General features: G+C 56.7%; 1 protein-coding gene across 4 annotated transcripts in view; it reads left to right on the top strand.

The window, feature by feature from the left end:
• The window catches only part of rusc1 (RUN and SH3 domain containing 1), a 40,231-nt gene extending 21,283 nt beyond the window's left edge, over nucleotides 1-18,948 (top strand). For all 4 annotated transcript variants that reach the window (XM_085978471.1, XM_085978470.1, XM_085978473.1 and 1 more), the window contains 7 exons: nucleotides 5,856-5,932; nucleotides 7,094-7,268; nucleotides 9,268-9,373; nucleotides 9,506-9,552; nucleotides 11,101-12,160; nucleotides 14,096-14,230; nucleotides 16,275-18,948. In XM_085978471.1, the coding sequence (XP_085834597.1) occupies nucleotides 5,856-5,932; nucleotides 7,094-7,268; nucleotides 9,268-9,373; nucleotides 9,506-9,552; nucleotides 11,101-12,160; nucleotides 14,096-14,230; nucleotides 16,275-16,440 (1,766 nt within the window). In that variant the 3' untranslated portion in view covers nucleotides 16,441-18,948. The remainder of the gene's footprint in view (nucleotides 1-5,855; nucleotides 5,933-7,093; nucleotides 7,269-9,267; nucleotides 9,374-9,505; nucleotides 9,553-11,100; nucleotides 12,161-14,095; nucleotides 14,231-16,274) is intronic.
• Nucleotides 18,949-19,167: the final 219 nt, after the last annotated feature.

Genomic DNA, 19,167 nt, shown 5'->3' with positions numbered 1-19,167 from the left:
CAGAAGGCCAGTGCCCCCGGCTGCGATGTGCCCCCGGCTGCGATATTCTCGGCTGTGTTATTCCCGACTCTGTTATTGCTGACAATGATTCCGGTCTGTGTTATTCCCGACTATTATTCCAGGCTGTGTTATTCCTGACTATTATTCCGGGCTGTGTTATTCCTGACTATTATTCCTGACTGTGTTATTCCCAACTATTATTCCTGACTGTGTTATTCCCAACTATTATTCCGGGCTGTGTTATTCCCGACTGACATGAATCAGTCATTCATGTGGAAATGACTTATGAAATAATACTGAGCGGCCTGCGGGTGGCGCTGTCCAGGGAGAGTATAAATACTCGGGCACGGGCCCAGCTTGCGCAGGACGTTCTTTAACAGGAACTAGTGAAGGACACAACTAGACCTCCATGTTGTAAAACAGTTGATTAAAGCTTTGTTTAACGCTTAGACCGAGTGCCTAGTAGTTTTCTTACGTCACCAACTATTATTCCCGACTATGTTATTCCTGACTATTATTCCGGGCTGTGTTATTCCTGACTATTATTCTGGGCTGTGTTATTCCCGACTCTGTTATCCCTGACTATTATTCCGGGCTGCGTTATTCCTGACTATTATTCCGGGCTGTGTTATTCCTGACTATTATTCCGGGCTGTGTTATTCTGGGATGTGTTATTCTGGGCTGTGTTATTCCTGACTATTATTCCGGGCTGTGTTATTCCTGACTATTATTCTGGGCTGTGTTATTCCCGACTCTGTTATTCCTGACTATTATTCCGGGCTGCGTTATTCCTGACTATTATTCCGGGCTATGTTATTCTGGGCTGTGTTATTCCGGGCTGTGTTATTCCTGACTATTATTCCAGGCTGTGTTATTCCCGACTATTATTCCGGGCTGTGTTATTCCAGACTATTATTCTGGGTTGTGTTATTCCTGACTATTATTCCGGCCTGCGTTATTCTGGGCTGTGTTATTCCCGACTATTATTCCGGGCTGTGTTATTCCTGACTATTATTCCAGGCTGTGCTATTCCCGACTGTGTTATTCCTGACTATTATTCCAGGCTGTGTTATTCCCGACTATTATTCCAGGCTGTGTTATTCCCGACTGTGTTATTCCTGACTATTATTCCAGGCTGTGTTATTCCCGACTGTGTTATTCCTGACTATTATTCCAGGCTGTGTTATTCCCGACTGTGTTATTCCTGACTATTATTCCAGGCTGTGTTATTCCCGGCTGTGTTATTCCTGACTATTATTCTGGGCTGTGTTATTCCCGACTATTATTCCTGACTGTGTTATTCCCGACTATTGTTCCGGGCTGTGTTATTCCCGACTGTGTTATTCCTGACTATTATTCCGGGCTGTGTTATTCCGGGCTGTGTTATTCCTGACTATTATTCCAGGCTGTGTTATTCCCGACTGTGTTATTCCCGACTATTATTCCAGGCTGTGTTATTCCCGACTATTATTCCGGGCTGTGTTATTCCCGACTATTATTCCAGGCTGAGTTATTCCCGGCTGTGTTATTCCTGACTATTATTCCGGGCTGTGTTATTCCCGACTATTATTCCGGGCTGTGTTATTCCCGACTATTATTCCTGACTGTGTTATTCCCGACTATTATTCCGGGCTGTGTTATTCTGGGCTGTGTTATTCCCGACTATTATTCCCGACTGTGTTATTCCCGACTATTATTCCAGGCTGTGTTATTCCCGACTGTGTTATTCCCGACTATTATTCCGGGCTGTGTTATTCCCGACTGTGTTATTCCTGACTATTATTCCGGCTGTGTTATTCCGGGCTGTGTTATTCCTGACTATTATTCCAGGCTGTGTTATTCCCGACTGTGTTATTCCCGACTATTATTCCAGGCTGTGTTATTCCCGACTATTATTCCCGACTGTGTTATTCCCGACTATTATTCCAGGCTGTGTTATTCCCGACTGTGTTATTCCCGACTATTATTCCGGGCTGTGTTATTCCCGACTGTGTTATTCCTGACTATTATTCCGGCTGTGTTATTCCGGGCTGTGTTATTCCTGACTATTATTCCAGGCTGTGTTATTCCCGACTGTGTTATTCCCGACTATTATTCCAGGCTGTGTTATTCCCGACTATTATTCCAGGCTGTGTTATTCCCGACTGTGTTATTCCCGACTATTATTCCAGGCTGAGTTATTCCCGGCTGTGTTATTCCTGACTATTATTCCGGGCTGTGTTATTCCCGACTATTATTCCTGACTGTGTTATTCCCGACTATTGTTCCGGGCTGTGTTATTCCCGACTATTATTCCGGGCTGTGTTATTCCCGACTGTGTTATTCCTGACTATTATTCCAGGCTGCGTTATTCCCGACTGTGTTATTCCCGACTATTATTCCGGGCTGTGTTATTCCCGACTGTGTTATTCCTGACTATTATTCCGGGCTGTGTTATTCTGGGCTGTGTTATTCCCGACTATTATTCCAGGCTGTGTTATTCCCGACTGTGTTATTCCCGACTATTATTCCGGGCTGTGTTATTCCCGACTGTGTTATTCCTGACTATTATTCCGGGCTGTGTTATTCCCGACTGTGTTATTCCCGACTATTATTCCGGGCTGTGTTATTCTGGGCTGTGTTATTCCCGACTATTATTCCCGACTGTGTTATTCCCGACTATTATTCCAGGCTGTGTTATTCCCGACTGTGTTATTCCCGACTATTATTCCGGGCTGTGTTATTCCCGACTGTGTTATTCCTGACTATTATTCCGGCTGTGTTATTCCGGGCTGTGTTATTCCTGACTATTATTCCAGGCTGTGTTATTCCTGACTGTGTTATTCCTGACTATTATTCCGGCTGTGTTATTCCGGGCTGTGTTATTCCTGACTATTATTCCAGGCTGTGTTATTCCCGACTGTGTTATTCCCGACTATTATTCCAGGCTGTGTTATTCCCGACTGTGTTATTCCCGACTATTATTCCAGGCTGTGTTATTCCCGACTGTGTTATTCCCGACTATTATTCCCGGCTGTGTTATTCCTGACTATTATTCCGGGCTGTGTTATTCCCGACTATTATTCCTGACTGTGTTATTCCCGACTATTGTTCCGGGCTGTGTTATTCCCGACTATTATTCCGGGCTGTGTTATTCCCGACTGTGTTATTCCTGACTATTATTCCAGGCTGCGTTATTCCCGACTGTTATTCCCGACTATTATTCCGGGCTGTGTTATTCCCGACTGTGTTATTCCTGACTATTATTCCGGGCTGTGTTATTCCCGACTATTATTCCTGACTGTGTTATTCCCGACTATTGTTCCCGGCTGTGTTATTCCCGACTATGTTATTCCTGACCGTGTTATTCCCGACTGTGTTATTCCCGACTATTATTCCAGGCTGTGTTATTCCCGACTATTATTCCGGGCTGTGTTATTCCCGACTATTATTCCAGGCTGTGTTATTCCCGGCTGTGTTATTCCTGACTATTATTCCGGGCTGTGTTATTCCTGACTATTATTCTGGCCTGTGTTATTCCCGACTATTATTCCAGGCTGTGTTTTTCCCGACTGTGTTATTCCCAACTATTATTCCGGGCTCTGTTATTCCCGACTGTGTTATTCCTGACTATTATCCAAGGCTGTGTTATTCCCGACTATTATTCCGGGCTGTGTTATTCCCGACTATTATTCCGGGCTGTGTTATTCCCAACTATTATTCCAGGCTGTGTTATTCCTGACTATTATTCCGGGCTGTGTTATTCCTGACTATTATTCCAGGCTGTGTTATTCCCGACTGTGTTATTCCTGACTATTATTCCAGGCTGTGTTATTCCCGACTATTATTCCGGGCTGTGTTATTCCCGACTATTATTCCAGGCTATGTTATTCCTGACTATTATTCTGGGCTGTGTTATTCCTGACTATTATTCCAGGCTGTGTTATTCCCGACTCTGTTATTCCTGACTATTATTCCAGGCTGTGTTATTCCCGACTATTACTCCGGGCTCTGTTATTCCCGACTATTATTCCAGGCTGTGTTATTCCCGACTATTACTCCGGGCTCTGTTATTCCCGACTATTATTCCAGGCTGTGTTATTCCGGGCTGTTTTATTCCTGACTATTATTCCAGGCTGCATTATTCCCGACTATGTTATTCCTGACTAGTATTCCAGGCCGTGTTATTCCTGACAATTATTCCGGGCTGTGTTATTCCTGACTATTATTCCGGGCTGTGTTATTCCTGACTATTATTCCGGGCTGTGTTATTCCCGACTGTGTTATTCCCGACTATTATTCCGGGCTGTGTTATTCCCGACAGTGTTTCAAAAAGGAAGGAAAGAGAAAACAGGGAACTACAGACCAGTTGGCCTAACATCAGTAGGCGGGAAAATGCTAGAGTCTATCATAAAGGATGTGATAACAGGACACTTAGAAAATATCAACAGGATTAGACAAAGTCAACATGGATTTATGAAAGGGAAATCGTGTTTGACAAGCCTACTGGAGTTTTTTGAGGATGTAACTGGTAGATTAGATAAGGGAGAACCAGTAGATGTGGTGTATTTGGATTTTCAGAAGGCCTTTGATAAAATCCCACATAAGAGGTTAGTGTGCAAAATTAAAGCACATGGGATTGGGGATAATATACTGGCATGGATTGAAAATTGGTAAACAGACAGGAAACAGAGTAGGAATAAATAGGTCTTTTTCAGGGTGGCAGGCGGTGACTAGTGGGGTACCGCAGGGATCAGTGCTTGGGCCCCAGCTATTCACAATATATATCAATGATTTGGATGAGGGATCCTAATGTAATATTTCCAAGTTTGCTGATGACACGAAACTAGGTGGGATTGTGAGTTGTGAGGAGGATGCAAAGAGGCTTCGAGGTGATTTAGACAAGTTGAGTGAGTGGGCAAATACATGGCAGATGCAGTATAACGTGGATAACTGTGAAGTTATCCACTTCGGTAGGAAAAACAGAAAGGCAGAGTATAATTTAAATGGTGATAGATTGGGAAATGCTGATGTACAAAGGGACCTGGGTGTCCTTGTACACCAGTCACTGAAAGCAAACATGCAGGTGCAGCAAGCAGTTAGGAAGGCAAATGGTATGTTGGCCTTCATTGCAAGAGGATTTGAGTACAGGAGCAAGGATGTCTTACTACAGTTATACAGGGCCTTGGTGAGACCACACCTGGAGTACTGTGTGCAGTTTTGGTCTCCTTACCTAAGAAAGGATATACTTGCCATAGAGGGAGTGCAGCGAAGGTTCACCAGACTGATTCCTGGGATGGCAGGACTGTCGTATGAGGAGAGATTGGGTCGACTAGTCCTGTATTCACTAGAGTTTAGAAGAATGAGAGGGGATCTCGTTGAAACGTATAAAATTCTGACAGGGCTAGACAGACTGGATGCAGGGAGGATGTTTCCCCTGGCTGGGGGGGGTCTAGAACGAGGGGTCACAGTCTCAGGGTACGGGGTAGGACATTTAGGACTGAGATGAGGAGAAATTTCTTCACTCAGAGGCTGGTGAACCTGTGGAATTCTCTACCACAGAAGGCTGTGGAGGCCAAGTCACTGAATATATTGAAGAAGGAGATCGATAGATTTCTAGACACAAAAGGCATCAAGGGGTATGGGGAGAGAGCGGGAATATGGTATTGAGAGAGAGGATCAGCCATGATCATATTGAATGGCGGAGCAGGCTCGAAGGGGCCGAATGGCCGACTCCTGCTCCTAGTTTTCTATGTGTCATTCCTGACTTATTCCGGGCTGTGTTATTCCCGACAATTATTCCGAGCTGTGTTATTCCTGACTATTATTCCGGTCTGCGATATTCCCTGTGTTTATTATAACATTTTTCTGTCTAGGTCTCCTGTGGGCCGTGAATGTGTCTGTGGATAAAATCGTCTCCCATTTCAGTGTTGCCCGGAACATTGTACAGAAGGTACGAGCTAAAATCCCCGTTACTTGTTTGAGCAGAGCATGGGCAAGAGACACACTGTGTGATCTGTGTTGTTCAAACCCTGGACTACCTGCTGTGTACCATCAGTATACCCCGAGAGACGGTACTGAGGGAGCGCCGCACTGTCGGAGGGGCAGTACTGAGGGAGCGCCGCACTGTTGGAGGGGCAGTACTGAGGGAGCGCCGCACTGTTGGAGGGGCAGTACTGAGGGAGCGCCGCACTGTCGGAGGGGCAGTACTGAGGGAGCGCCGCACTGTCGGAGGGGCAGTACTGAGGGAGCGCCGCACTGTCGGAGGGGCAGTACTGAGGGAGCGCCGCAATGTCGGAGGGGCGGTACTAAGGGAGCGCCGCACTGTCGGAGGGGCAGTACTGAGTGAGTGCTGCATTGTCGGAGGGGCAGTACTGAGGGAGCACCGCACTGTCGGAGGGGCAGTACTGCGGGAGCGCCGCACTGTTGGAGGGGCGGTACTGAGGGTGCGCCGCATTGTCGGAAGGGCAGTACTGAGGGAGCGCCGCAATGTCGGAGGGGCAGTACTAAGGGAGCGCCGCACTGTCGGAGGGGCAGTACTGAGGGAGCACCGCACTGTCGGAGGGGCGGTACTGAGTGAGTGCTGCATTGTCGGAGGGGCAGTACTGAGGGAGCGCCGCACTGTCAGAGGTGCCGTCTTTCGGATGAGACGTTAAACCGAGGCCCCGTCTGCCCTCTCAGGTGGATGTAAAAGATCCCACGGCCACTATTGGAAGAAGAGCAGGGGGGAGTTCTCCCCGGTGTCCTGGGGCCAATATTTATCCCTCAACCAACATCACTAAAAACAGATGATCTGGTCATTTATCACGTTGCTGTCTATGGGAGCTTGCTGTGCGCAATTTGGCTGCCGCGTTTCCTACATTACAACAGTGACCACACTTCAAAAAGTACTTCATTGGCTGTAAAGCACTTTGGGACGTCCTGAGGTGGTGAAAGGTGCCAGAGAAAGGCGAGTCTTTCTTTATTTCCTTGCTGTGGATAAAATGGCGGGCACCGTCACCCTGGTAACAGTACTCACCGCGCCTCAATATAATCCAGGCTGCGTGGAGCGAGCTGATCTACGAGCAAATGTCTGCCTTTACCTCAATACCTGCGGCGTTCTCTCTCTGTGCAGGCACAGCTCGGAGACAGCAGGACCAACCCGTCGGTGGGCCAGCTGGTGCTGGGAGATCTCTGCCCAGCTCTCAACGCTGTGCTCAGGGATGGACTGAAGCCGTACCAGCAGGACCTGATTGTCGGGCGGAGGCCCAGCTCGCCATGGTCAGTGGTGGAGGCCTCGGTGAAAGCAGGTAAAGGACTCGGTCAGTGTGGAGCTGGTGAGGCCCCGAATAGGTTCCCCTCCTCTCCTGAAGGCACTGACTCTCACTGGGGTACGGGTCCCCTCCTCTCCTGAAGGTGCTGACTCTCACTGGGGTACGGGTCCCCTCCTCTCCTGAAGGTGCTGACTCTCACTGGGGTACGGGTCCCCTCCTCTCCTGAAGGTGCTGACTCTCACTGGGGTACGGGTCCCCTCCTCTCCTGAAGGTGCTGACTCTCACTGGGGTACGAGTCCCCTCCTCTCCTGAAGGTGCCGACTCTCTCTGGGGTATGGGCCCCCTCCTCTCCTGAAGGTGCTGACTCTCACTGGGGTACGGGTCCCCTCCTCTCCTGAAGGTGCTGACTCTCACTGGGGTACGGGTCCCCATCTCTCCTGAAGGTGCTGACTCTCTCTGGGGTACGGGTCCCCTCCTCTCCTGAAGGTGCTGACTCTCACTGGGGTACGGGTCCCCTCCTCTCCTGAAGGTGCTGACTCTCACTGGGGTACGGGTCCCCTCCTCTCCTGAAGGTGCTGACTCTCACTGGGGTACGGGTCCCCTCCTCTCCTGAAGGTGCTGACTCTCACTGGGGTACGGGTCCCCTCCTCTCCTGAAGGTGCTGACTCTCTCTGGGGTACGGGTCCCCTCCTCTCCTGAAGGTGCTGACTCTCACTGGGGTACGGGTCCCCTCCTCTCCTGAAGGTGCTGACTCTCACTGGGGTACGGGTCCCCTCCTCTCCTGAAGGTGCTGACTCTCACTGGGGTACGGGTCCCCTCCTCTCCTGAAGGTGCTGACTCTCTCTGGGGTACGGGTCCCCTCCTCTCCTGAAGGTGCTGACTCTCACTGGGGTACGGGTCCCCATCTCTCCTGAAGGTGCTGACTCTCACTGGGGTACGGGTCCCCCCCTCTCCTGAAGGTGCTGACTCTCACTGGGGTACGGGTCCCTTCCTCTCCTGAAGGTGCTGACTCTCACTGGGGTACGGGTCCCTTCCTCTCCTGAAGGTGCTGACTCTCACTGGGGTACAGGTCCCCTCCTCTCCTGAAGGTGCCGACTCTCACTGGGGTACGGGTCCCCTCCTCTCCTGAAGGTGCTGACTCTCACTGGGGTACAGGTCTCCTCCTATCCTGAAGGTGCTGACTCTCACTGGGGTACGGGTCTCCTCTCCTGAAGGTGCTGACTCTCACTGGGGTACAGGTCCCCTCCTCTCCTGAAGGTGCTGACTCTCACTGGGGTACGGGTCCCCTCCTCTCCTGAAGGTGCTGACTCTCACTGGGGTACGGGTCCCCTCCTCTCCTGAAGGTGCTGACTCTCACTGGGGTACGGGTCCCCTCCTCTCCTGAAGGTGCTGACTCTCACTGGGGTACGGGTCCCCTCCTCTCCTGAAGGTGCTGACTCTCACTGGGGTACGGGTCCCCTCCTCTCCTGAAGGTGCTGACTCTCAATGGGGTACGGGTCCCCTCCTCTCCTGAAGGTGCTGACTCTCACTGGGGTACGGGTCCCCTCCTCTCCTGAAGGTGCTGACTCTCAATGGGGTACGGGTCCCCTCCTCTCCTGAAGGTGCTGACTCTCACTGGGGTACGGGTCCCCTCCTCTCCTGAAGGTGCTGACTCTCACTGGGGTACGGGTCCCCTCCTCTCCTGAAGGTGCTGACTCTCAATGGGGTACGGATCCCCCTCCTCTCCTGAAGGTGCTGACTCTCACTGGGGTACGGGTCCCCCTCCTCTCCTGAAGGTGCTGACTCTCACTGGGGTATGGGTCCCCTCCTCTCCTGAAGGTGCTGACTCTCACTGGGGTACGGGTCCCCCTCCTCTCCTGAAGGTGCCGACTCTCACTGGGGTACGGGTCCCCTCCTCTCCTGAAGGTGCGGACTCTCACTGGGGTACTCCCCCGCCCCGCCAATAGGCTGTTAGTTTGGGATTGACGGGAGCAGAATTCTCGCGGTTCTATCTGATTTGTGTCTCTCGTTCTGATTCTGCCTCTCCTGCCCGCAGGCCCCTCTCTCAGGCCCCTGTACAGCCTGTACTCCCAGCTCGACCAGCTCTCCCAGCTCAGCAACTCCCAGAAGAAGTTCAACGCGTTTATCTTCGGCCTGTTAAAGTAAGTGAGGAGCGGCCCCCGCGACAGGGCTCTGCTTATCGTGGGTGAGATTTTCTCCCTTCCATCCCTCGCTCTCACCCGATGGCTGCCCGCGTCACACGGGCTCTCACCTCTCCTCTCTCTTCCTTTCAGCCACAAGCTCCTGGATTTCTGGATCTCCGGCCTACACGGCAGCCCAGGTGAGCTTCAGCCCCGAATATACGGGAATGATGGTCCATCGTGGCCCGGCCCACCCTCGCGATCAGACATCTGGAATAGTCACTTCCTCCTCCCCCCCCCCCCGCCCCCCAACCCTCGCCGCACAGCCAGGGAGAGGCAATAAACCCAGGGCCAAGAAGGGGGAAAATTCCCCTCCCACCTGGTCAGGCGATCGGAACCAGTGCAGGAGATCACACGGACCAGCGTTATCTGTAAAGCCACTGACCGTCGAGATCTTGCCATCTCTGCCCCAGTCAGGAAGCACTCCAGCTCCCTACTTTCTGGGGGATAGACTTTGGGGAGGACTGTCCTGTCCGGGCCTGGCGCAGCCCCACGACAGAGTCTCATCGCCTCGCCTCTGAGTCAGAAGGTCGTGGGTTCAAGTCCCACTCCAGAGAAATGAGCACAAAAATCCAGGCTGACATACTCAGTGCAGTATTGAGGGAGCGCGGTACTGAGGGAGCGCCGCACTGTCGGAGGGGCGGTACTGAGGGAGCGCCGCACTGTCGGAGGAGCGGTACTGAGGGAGCGCCGCACTGTCGGAGGGGCGGTACTGAGGGAGCGCCGCACTGTCGGAGGGGCGGTACTGAGGGAGCGCCGCACTGTCGGAGGGGCGGTACTGAGGGAGCGCCGCACTGTCAGAGGGGCTGTACTGAGGGAGCGCCGCACTGTCGGAGGGGGCTGTACTGAGGGAGCGCCGCACTGTCAGAGGGGCGGTACTGAGGGAGCGCCGCACTGTCGGAGGAGCAGTACTGAGGGAGCGCGGCACTGTCGGAGGGGCGGTACTGAGGGAGCGCCGCACTGTCGGAGGGGCAGTACTGAGGGAGCGCCGCACTGTCGGAGGGGCAGTACTGAGGGAGCGCCGCACTGTCGGAGGGGCAGTACTGAGGGAGCGCCGCACTGTCGGAGGGGCGGTACTGAGGGAGCGCCGCACTGTCGGAGGGGCAGTACTGAGGGAGCGCCGCACTGTCGGAGGGGCAGGACTGAGGGAGCGCCGCACTGTCAGAGGGGCAGTACTGAGGGAGCGCCGCACTGTCAGAGGGGCAGTACTGAGGGAGCGCCGCACTGTCGGAGGGGCAGTACTGAGGGAGCGCTGCACTGTCGGAGGGGCCGTCTTTCAGATGAGTCGTTAAACCGAGGCCCCGTCTGCCCTCTCAGGTTGGAAGAAGAGCAGGGGGGAGTTCTCCCCGGTGTCCTGGGGCCAATATTTATCCCTCAACCAACATCACTAAAAACAGATGATCTGGTCATTCGCACATTGCTGCTTGTGGGAGCTTGCTGTGCGCAAATTGGCTGCCCAGTTTCCCACATTACAACAGTGACCACACTTCAAAAAGTACTTCATTGGCTGTAAAGCGCTTTGGGACGTCCTGAAGTGGCGAAAGGCGCTGGAGAAATGGGAGTCTTTTGTTTATTTTTTTAATCGTGGCACAAAGTTGGGGTCTGGAATTGCGGGTGAGGAGTGCGGTGGTCTGTAAGCTACCTCAAGGGTTTTTCCCATTAATGTTCCCTCTTTTTCTCTCTTTCAGAGGTCCTGAGAACGCACTACGCTCCGACTGCCTTCCTCTCGCTGTCCCACGGATCCTGCCACGCGCTATTTGAGGAGCTCCTGCTGCTGCTGCAGCCCCTCTCCGTCCTCGCCTTCCAGCTCGACCCCCTCTTCGAGTACCACCACCAGTTCCTGGCGGAGCAGGGGGCCGGGGGCAGCCAGCCCCAGCTGCGGGGACTCGGCCAGCAGGAGCCCAGCGGGACACAGCGGGGCCGCCCCAGAGCGGGGAAAGAGGAGCCGGGGGGCAAGGCTGGGTCCGATCCCGCGGAGGAGGAGGAGGCAAGCCCTCGGGGCCGGGTGCTACAGACTGGCGAGACGGTGGAGGGCGCGAGCGTGGCGAGGCGGCCCGGTGTGCCGGTGCATCCGGCGGGGGAGGAGAGCCCGGGCTACACTCTGCAGCAGACCTTCAACCAGGTGGTGCGGTGGGGCGACAGGCTCGCGCAGACCCTGGCGGAGCTGAAGAAGCCCCCAGCCCAGCCCCACCAGGAGCAGCGGAGTGCCGCCAGCCCGCCCGAGCCGGGGGCGAAGAGAAAGCTGAGCTGGTGGGAACACCTGGGCCAAAGCTCGCAGATCTACCTCTCGCCCGCCCAGGACGGCTCGGTTTTTGCCAAGTGGATGAAACCCAAGGCGGCGGCCTGGAAAGCTCACTCCCTCTTCGAACTGAGTGAGCGGGAGTCCGCGGCGGCCGCGAGAGGACTGGTGGCGCGGGATTGCGATGGGCAGCTCGGTAACTCCGGGCCCGCGCCGCGGAGCAGTGACAGCGGAGGTTCCGGTGTGGCTCAGAAGGACGGCGCCGATACCGCCAAGGAGGGGCAGCAGGATCCCGCGCGGCGCGGCGGAGGCACACCCGAGGAGCCGGGAGAGGCCAGTCCTCCCGCGACCGCCCGCGGGCCGGCATCATGTCAGAGTGACCTGGATCGCAAGGCCCCGTTCCGAGCGGCGGACAGGCTGTGGCTGGGGAGACTGTTTGGTGCCAAGGTTCCCGGCACTTACTCACCCGGAGACCCACCGCCCCAGGAGGCCAGGGCCCCGCGAGGCCGGTAATGAGGCGGCTCGCTACTCACGCTCCCGGTCTGCTCACACTCGCCGTCTGCTCACGCTCGCGGTCTGCTCACGCTCGTGGTCTGCTCACGCTCACCGTCTGCTCACACTCGTGGTCTGCTCACGCTCACCGTCTGCCCACACTCGCCGTCTGCTCACGCTCGCCGTCTTCTCACACTCACCGTCTGCTCACGCTCGCGGTCTGCTCACACTCGCCGTCTGCTCACACTCGCCGTCGCCGTCTGCTCACACTCGCCGTCGCCGTCTGCTCACACTCGCCGTCTGCTCACACTCGCCGTCTGCTCACACTCGCCGTCTGCTCACACTCGCCGTCTGCTCACACTCACCGTCTGCTCACACTCACCGTCTGCTCACACTCGTGGTCTGCTCACGCTCACCGTCTGCTCAAACTCACCGTCTGCTCACACTCGCAGTCTTCTCACACTCACCGTCTGCTCACACTCGCCGTCTGCTCAAACTCACCGTCTGCTCACGCTCGCAGTCTTCTCACATTCACCGTCTGCTCACACTCGCAGTCTCCTCACACTCGCAGTCTCCTCACACTCGCAGTCTCCTCACACTCGCAGTCTCCTCACACTCGCAGTCTCCTCACACTCGCGGTCTCCTCACACTCGCGGTCTCCTCACACTCGCGGTCTCCTCACTCCTCACACTCGCGGTCCCCTCACTCCTCACACTCGCGGTCTCCTCACTCGCGGCCTCCTCACTCCTCACACTCGCGGTCCCCTCACTCCTCACACTCGCGGTCTCCTCACACTCGCGGTCTCCTCACACTCGCGGCCTGCTCACGCTCGCGGTCCCCTCACTCCTCACACTCGCGGTCTCCTCACACTCGCGGTCCCCTCACACTCGCGGTCCCCTCACTCCTCACACTCGCGGTCCCCTCACACTCGCGGTCCCCTCTCTCCTCACACTCGCAGTCTCCTCACACTCGCGGTCTCCTCACTCCTCACACTTGCGGTCTCCTCACTGCTCACACTCGCGGTCTCCTCACTGCTCACACTCGCGGTCTCCTCACTGCTCACACTCGCGGTCTCCTCACTGCTCACACTCGCGGTCTCCTCACTGCTCACACTCGCGGTCTCCTCACTGCTCACACTCGCGGTCTCCTCACACTCGCGGTCTCCTCACACTCGCGGTCTCCTCACTCCTCACACTCGCGGTCTCCTCACTCCTCACACTCGCGGTCTCCTCACACTCGCGGTCTCCTCACACTCGCAGTCTCCTCACACTCGCAGTCTCCTCACACTCGCAGTCTCCTCACACTCGCAGTCTCCTCACACTCGCAGTCTCCTCACACTCGCGGTCTCCTCACACTCGCGGTCTCCTCACACTCGCGGTCTCCTCACACTCGCGGTCTCCTCACTCCTCACACTCGCGGTCCCCTCACTCCTCACACTCGCGGTCTCCTCACTCGCGGCCTCCTCACTCCTCACACTCGCGGTCCCCTCACTCCTCACACTCGCGGTCTCCTCACACTCGCGGTCTCCTCACACTCGCGGTCTCCTCACACTCGCGGTCTCCTCACTCCTCACACTCGCGGTCTCCTCATTCCTCACACTCGCAGTCTCCTCACACTTGCGGTCTCCTCACACTCGCGGTCTCCTCACTCCTCGCCGTCTCCTCACACTCGCCGTCTCCTCACACTCGCCGTCTCCCCCCTCCTCACGCTCGCCGTCTCCCCCCTCCTCACGCTCGCCGTCTCCTCGCCCCTCGCGCTCGCCGTCTCCTCGCGCTCGCCGTCTCCTCCCCCCTCGCGCTCGCCGTCTCCTCGCTCTCCAAACACTGGGCCACCCTTGGTGTTGATTTGAAATGTGTTGTACCCCAGGGTCCAGAGGGAGTGAAGGCTGATTGCCCCCCCTGCCTCTTCGCTCCCCTCCCCCAGGTGACCGGCCCTTTGCTTGTGTTTTGTAGGTTGCCGTCGGACTGGCTGCAAGTGAGCATCAACCCCTTCGAGCAGCTGCTGAAGGTTCCGCCCGCGGGGAGAGCCCGGACTCCGCAGCCCCTGGAGATCAATCCCCCGGCACAGGAACCCTCCAAACCAGCGAGGTACAGCCCGCTCTCCCTTACTCTTACCCTAACCCCACAGAAGACAACGCCAACTTTCACTGGGCTCGCAGTGTCCCGGGTTGGCTCACCGAGTCACCAGTCTCGATCTCCGAGTCTTCTTCTTAGGCAGTCCCTCGGAACCGAGGATGACTTGCCTCCACACTAAAAATGAGTTCTCAGGTGACTGATGAGTCCAATGCAGGACCTACAGTCTCTGTCACAGGTGGGGCAGACGGTGGTTGAAGGGGCGGGTGGGGTGGGGTGCTTGGGTTGACGTGCGCTCCTTGCGCTTGGTTTCCGCTTGCTCCCGGCGAAGAGACTCGAGATGTTCGGCGCCTTCCCGGATGCTTCTCCTCCACTTTGTGCGGTCTTGGGCCAGGGATTCCCAGGTGTCGGTGGGGATGTTACAATTTTTCAAGGAGGTTTTGAGGGTGTCCTTGATGCGTTTCCTCTGCCCACCTGGGGCTCTCTTGCCGTGTCGGAGCTCCGAGTAGAGCGCTTGTTTTGGGAGTCTCGTATCGGGCCTGCGGACGATGTGACCCGTCCATCGGAGCTGATCGAGCGTGGTCAGAGCTTCGATGCTGGGGATGTTGGCCTGAGCGAGAACACTGACGTTGGTGCGCCTATCCTGCCAATGGATTTGCAGGATCTTGCGGAGGCAGCGTTGGTGGTACCTCTCCAGTGCTTTGAGGTGCCTGCTGTACATGGTCCATGTCTCTGAGGCATACAGCAGGGCGGGTATCACTGCTGCTCTGTAGACCATGAGCTTAGTGCCGGGTTTGAGCAGCAAGCAGTAAGTGTCATAGTGACGGGAGGAGGCCCTTCGGCCCCTCATAGCCTGTCCCGCCCTTCTATTAGATCACGGCTGATCTGTGTCTTAACTCCATCCACCCGCCTTGGTTCCATTTCCCTGAACACCCTTACATAGAATCACACAGCACAGGAGGAGGCCATTCGGCCCACCGTGCCTGTGCTGGCTCTTTGAACGAGCTCTCCAATTAGTCCCACTCCCCCCGGCTCTTTCCCCACAGCCCTGTGAATTTTTCCCCTTCATGTATTTATCCAATTATCTTTTGAAAGTTTCTATTGAATCTGCTCCCACCGCCCTTTCAGGCAGCGCGTTCCAGATCACAACAACTCGCTGCGTAAAAACATTCTCCTCATCTCGCCCTCTGGTTCTTTTGCCGATTATCTTCAATCCGTGTCCTCTGGTTACCGACCCTCCTGCCACTGGAAACACTTTCTCCTTATTTACTCCATCAAAGCCCTTCAATCATCTTAAACCCCTCGATTAGATCATCCCTCAATCTTCTAAACTCGAGGGAACACAAGCCCAGTCTGTGCGACCTGTCCTCGTGATTTAACCCCTTGTTAGCCCCGGCAGAAAGTCAACTGCAGTCGGCATCGCAGTCCGTCCTGACCGTGCAGCTTCCAGCTGGCGCCACTGGAGGGCGACCAAGGGCAGAGCCGGATATCCATTCCCGAACCCCCTGGGGCACTGAGGGAAACTGCAGTCCCCTGTTGTGGGAGGAGATTAAAAAGAAAGACTCCCATTTCTCCAGCGCCTTTCACAACCACCGGACGTCCCAAAGCGCTTTACAGCCAATGAAGTACTTTTTGAAGTGTGGTCACTGTTGTAATGTAGGAAACGTGGCAGACAATTTGCGCACAGCAAGCTCCCACAAACAGCAATGTGATAATGACCGGATCAGATTTTGGTTGAGGGATAAATATTGGCCCCAGGACACTGAGGAGAACGTCCCCCCTGCTCTTCTTCCATCCGGAGAGGGTGGACGGGACGGCTCCTCCGACAATGCGGCACTCCCTCAGTACCGCCCCTCCGACAGTGCGGCGCTCCCTCAGTACCGCCCCTCCGACACTCCCTCAGTACCGCCCCTCCGACAGTGCGGCGCTCGCTCAGTACCGCCCCTCCGACAGTGTGGCGCTTCCTCAGTACTGTTCTTTCTAAGCGGGGCGGGTGTGGGGACAGGGTGGTGAGGGGTTTGTGATTTCTGACCTGTCTCTCTCTCCCCCCCCTCTCCAGGATGGTGCGGACATTGTGCGATCACACGGCCACCGAGGAAGACCATCTGAGCTTCAGGAGGGGAGAGACCTTGGAAATCCTGGCCTGTGTGGACGAGGACTGGATCCGCTGTAGCCACGGCGATGCCTCGGGGCTCGTGCCCATCGGATACACCTCGCTGATTTAGACAAACCGCACGCATGAGTCGCCGTGGCAACCCTGCCGCAGCCGCCCCACCCTCCCCCGTCACCGTGTGTCCCGCTGCTTCCACTTACACCGATGTGCAATACCCCCCGCGTCACGGGACGGAACTCGGGCAAGGGCTGCGCAGCATCGCCACACATTAAACACACCGTTAAACCTCACCCAGCAGGTCAGTCCGGTCCTTGTTTAACTAACTGTGACAGAGCACCAACTTATCCCACAGAGGGAGAAATACAGCACACACAGCGGGTAAAAGGGAGCGATTCACTCCCGTCTGGTACTGTACGGCCCGTATGTGTGTCTTAGTGTCAGTTCCTGCACTCCTACAGGACACAGCGGCTAAAAAGGAACAATTCACTCCCGTCTGGAACTGAGCCCATGTGTGTGTCTCAGTGTCAGCTCCTGTACAGCCCGTCTGTCTCAGTGTCAGCTCCTGTACGGCCCGTGTGTGTCTCAGTGTCAGCTCCTGTACGGCCCGTGTGTGTCTCAGTGTCAGCTCCTGTACGGCCCGTGTGTGTGTCTCAGTGTCGGCTCCTGTACGGCCAGTGTGTGTGTCTCAGTGTCGGCTCCTGTACATGTATAGCACACAGCAGGTAAAAGGGAATGCTCTCTCTATAACAGTAACCTCATGTATATACACAACATGAACTCCATAAAAGGAATGATTGACTGTTATTGGTTCTCTATATCGGGGCGTCCTCCCACCAGTACCAGGAGAGCGAGGCGGGTTGTGTTCTTGCGGAGATACAGGCCTTTGCAGCTCACCCCGCCTGTGTAAATATTATCGAATCACCTGGTATGAAGAGTGCGACGGGCGAGTCAGCTTCTACACAACCTGTGCTGAATGTTACTGCCTCATCATGCGAGCTCTCACCCTCACAACAGCCACATTCGCAGCAGGGGCCTGTGTGGAGCAGCAGGCAGGGAGTCGATGGGCTGACTGGCTGCAGACAGCAAACAATAAACCTTGAGCTCTATCTTTGTCTATAATTGTTTACACCCCTCCTCCTCCTCTTCTTCTCCCAAAGGCGCCGATTGTCCCAGGGGTACGGGTCCCCGCGGGCGGTGACTCTCCCCGGGGTACGGGTCCCCCGCGGGTACCGACTTCCCGGGGTACGGGTCCCCGCGGGCGGTGACTCTCCCCGGGGTACGGGTCCCCGCGGGCACAGACTCTCCCCGGGGTACGGGTCCGCACGGGCACAGACTCTCCCCGGGGTACGGGTCCCCGCGGGCACAGACTCTCCCCGGGGTACGGGTCCCCGCGGGCACAGACTCTCCCCGGGGTACGGGTCCCCACGGGCACAGACTCTCCCCGGGGTGCGGGTCCCCACGGGCACAGACTCTCCCCGGGGTACAGGTCCCCGCGGGCTCCAACCTTCCCCGGGGTACGGGTCCCCGCGGGCACCGACCCTCCCCAGGGTACGGGTCCCCACGGGCACAGACTCTCCCCGGGGTACGGGTCCCCGCGGGCACAGACTCTCCCCGGGGTACGGGTCCCCGCGGGCGTGGGCTCCAACCTTCCCCGGGGTGCGGGCTCAGACTCTCCCCGGGGTACAGGTCCTGGCGGGCACCGACTCTCCCCGGGGTACGGGTCCCCACGGGCGGTGACTCTCCCCGGGGTACGGGTCCCCGCGGGCACAGACTCTCCCCGGGGTACGGGTCCCCGCGAGCGGTGACTCTCCCAGGGGTACGGGTCCCCGCGGGCACAGACTCTCCCCGGGGTACGGGTCCCCGCGGGCGGTGACTCTCCCCGAGGTACCGGGCTCCGACCTTCCCCGGTGTACGGGTCCCTGCGGGCGGTGACTCTCCCCTGGGGCGGCAACTCTCCCCGGGGTACGGGTCCCCACGGGCACAGACTCTCCCCGGGGTACGGGTCCCCGCGGGCACAGACTCTCCCCGGGGTACGGGTCCCCGCGGGCACAGACTCTCCCCGGGGTACGGGTCCCCGCGGGCGTGGGCTCCAACCTTCCCCGGGGTGCGGGCTCAGACTCTCCCCGGGGTACAGGTCCTGGCGGGCACCGACTCTCCCCGGGGTACGGGTCCCCGCGGGCGGTGACTCTCCCCGGGGTACGGGTCCCCGCGGGCACAGACTCTCCCCGGGGTACGGGTCCCCGCGAGCGGTGACTCTCCCAGGGGTACGGGTCCCCGCGGGCACAGACTCTCCCCGGGGTACGGGTCCCCGCGGGCGGTGACTCTCCCCGAGGTACCGGGCTCCGACCTTCCCCGGGGTGCGGGCACCGACGCTCCCCGGTGTACGGGTCCCTGCGGGCGGTGACTCTCCCCTGGGGCGGCAACTCTCCCCGGGGTACGGGGTCCCCTGGGGCAGCAACTCTAACTGGGGCAGGGGTCCCCACAGGCACCGCCTCTCCCTCTCTTTCTGTAACTAACCCTTGCCCATTCTCCCTTTCTCGATGTATAATGGCTTCCAGCCCACATTGTGTCCTTGCTCCTCGCCGTCCATTGCTGTTAATAAACTGCTCTGTTAACCTGTCAGGTTGTGTTCTTTCTGCTTGCTCATGTCCAGGGTTTGGCGCTCACTTCATTGCACGAGTGTGTCTGTACCGGCCTCCCGCGCAATGTGGGGCCGAGACTCATCGTAACCACCACCCCCCCAGGCGCTGCCTCAGTACTGCCCCTCCGACAGTGCGGCGCTCCCTCAGTACTGCCCCTCCGACAGTGCGGTGCTCGCTCAGTACCGCCGCTCCCTCAG

Source organism: Somniosus microcephalus, unplaced genomic scaffold (genome assembly GCF_052327205.1).
Source record: "Somniosus microcephalus isolate GS21.2 unplaced genomic scaffold, FLI_Smic_1.0 unresolved_chr7, whole genome shotgun sequence".
NCBI lineage: Eukaryota > Metazoa > Chordata > Chondrichthyes > Squaliformes > Somniosidae > Somniosus > Somniosus microcephalus.
Note: the sequence above shows the minus strand (reverse complement) of the source record. Positions and strands in the feature narration are given on the sequence as shown.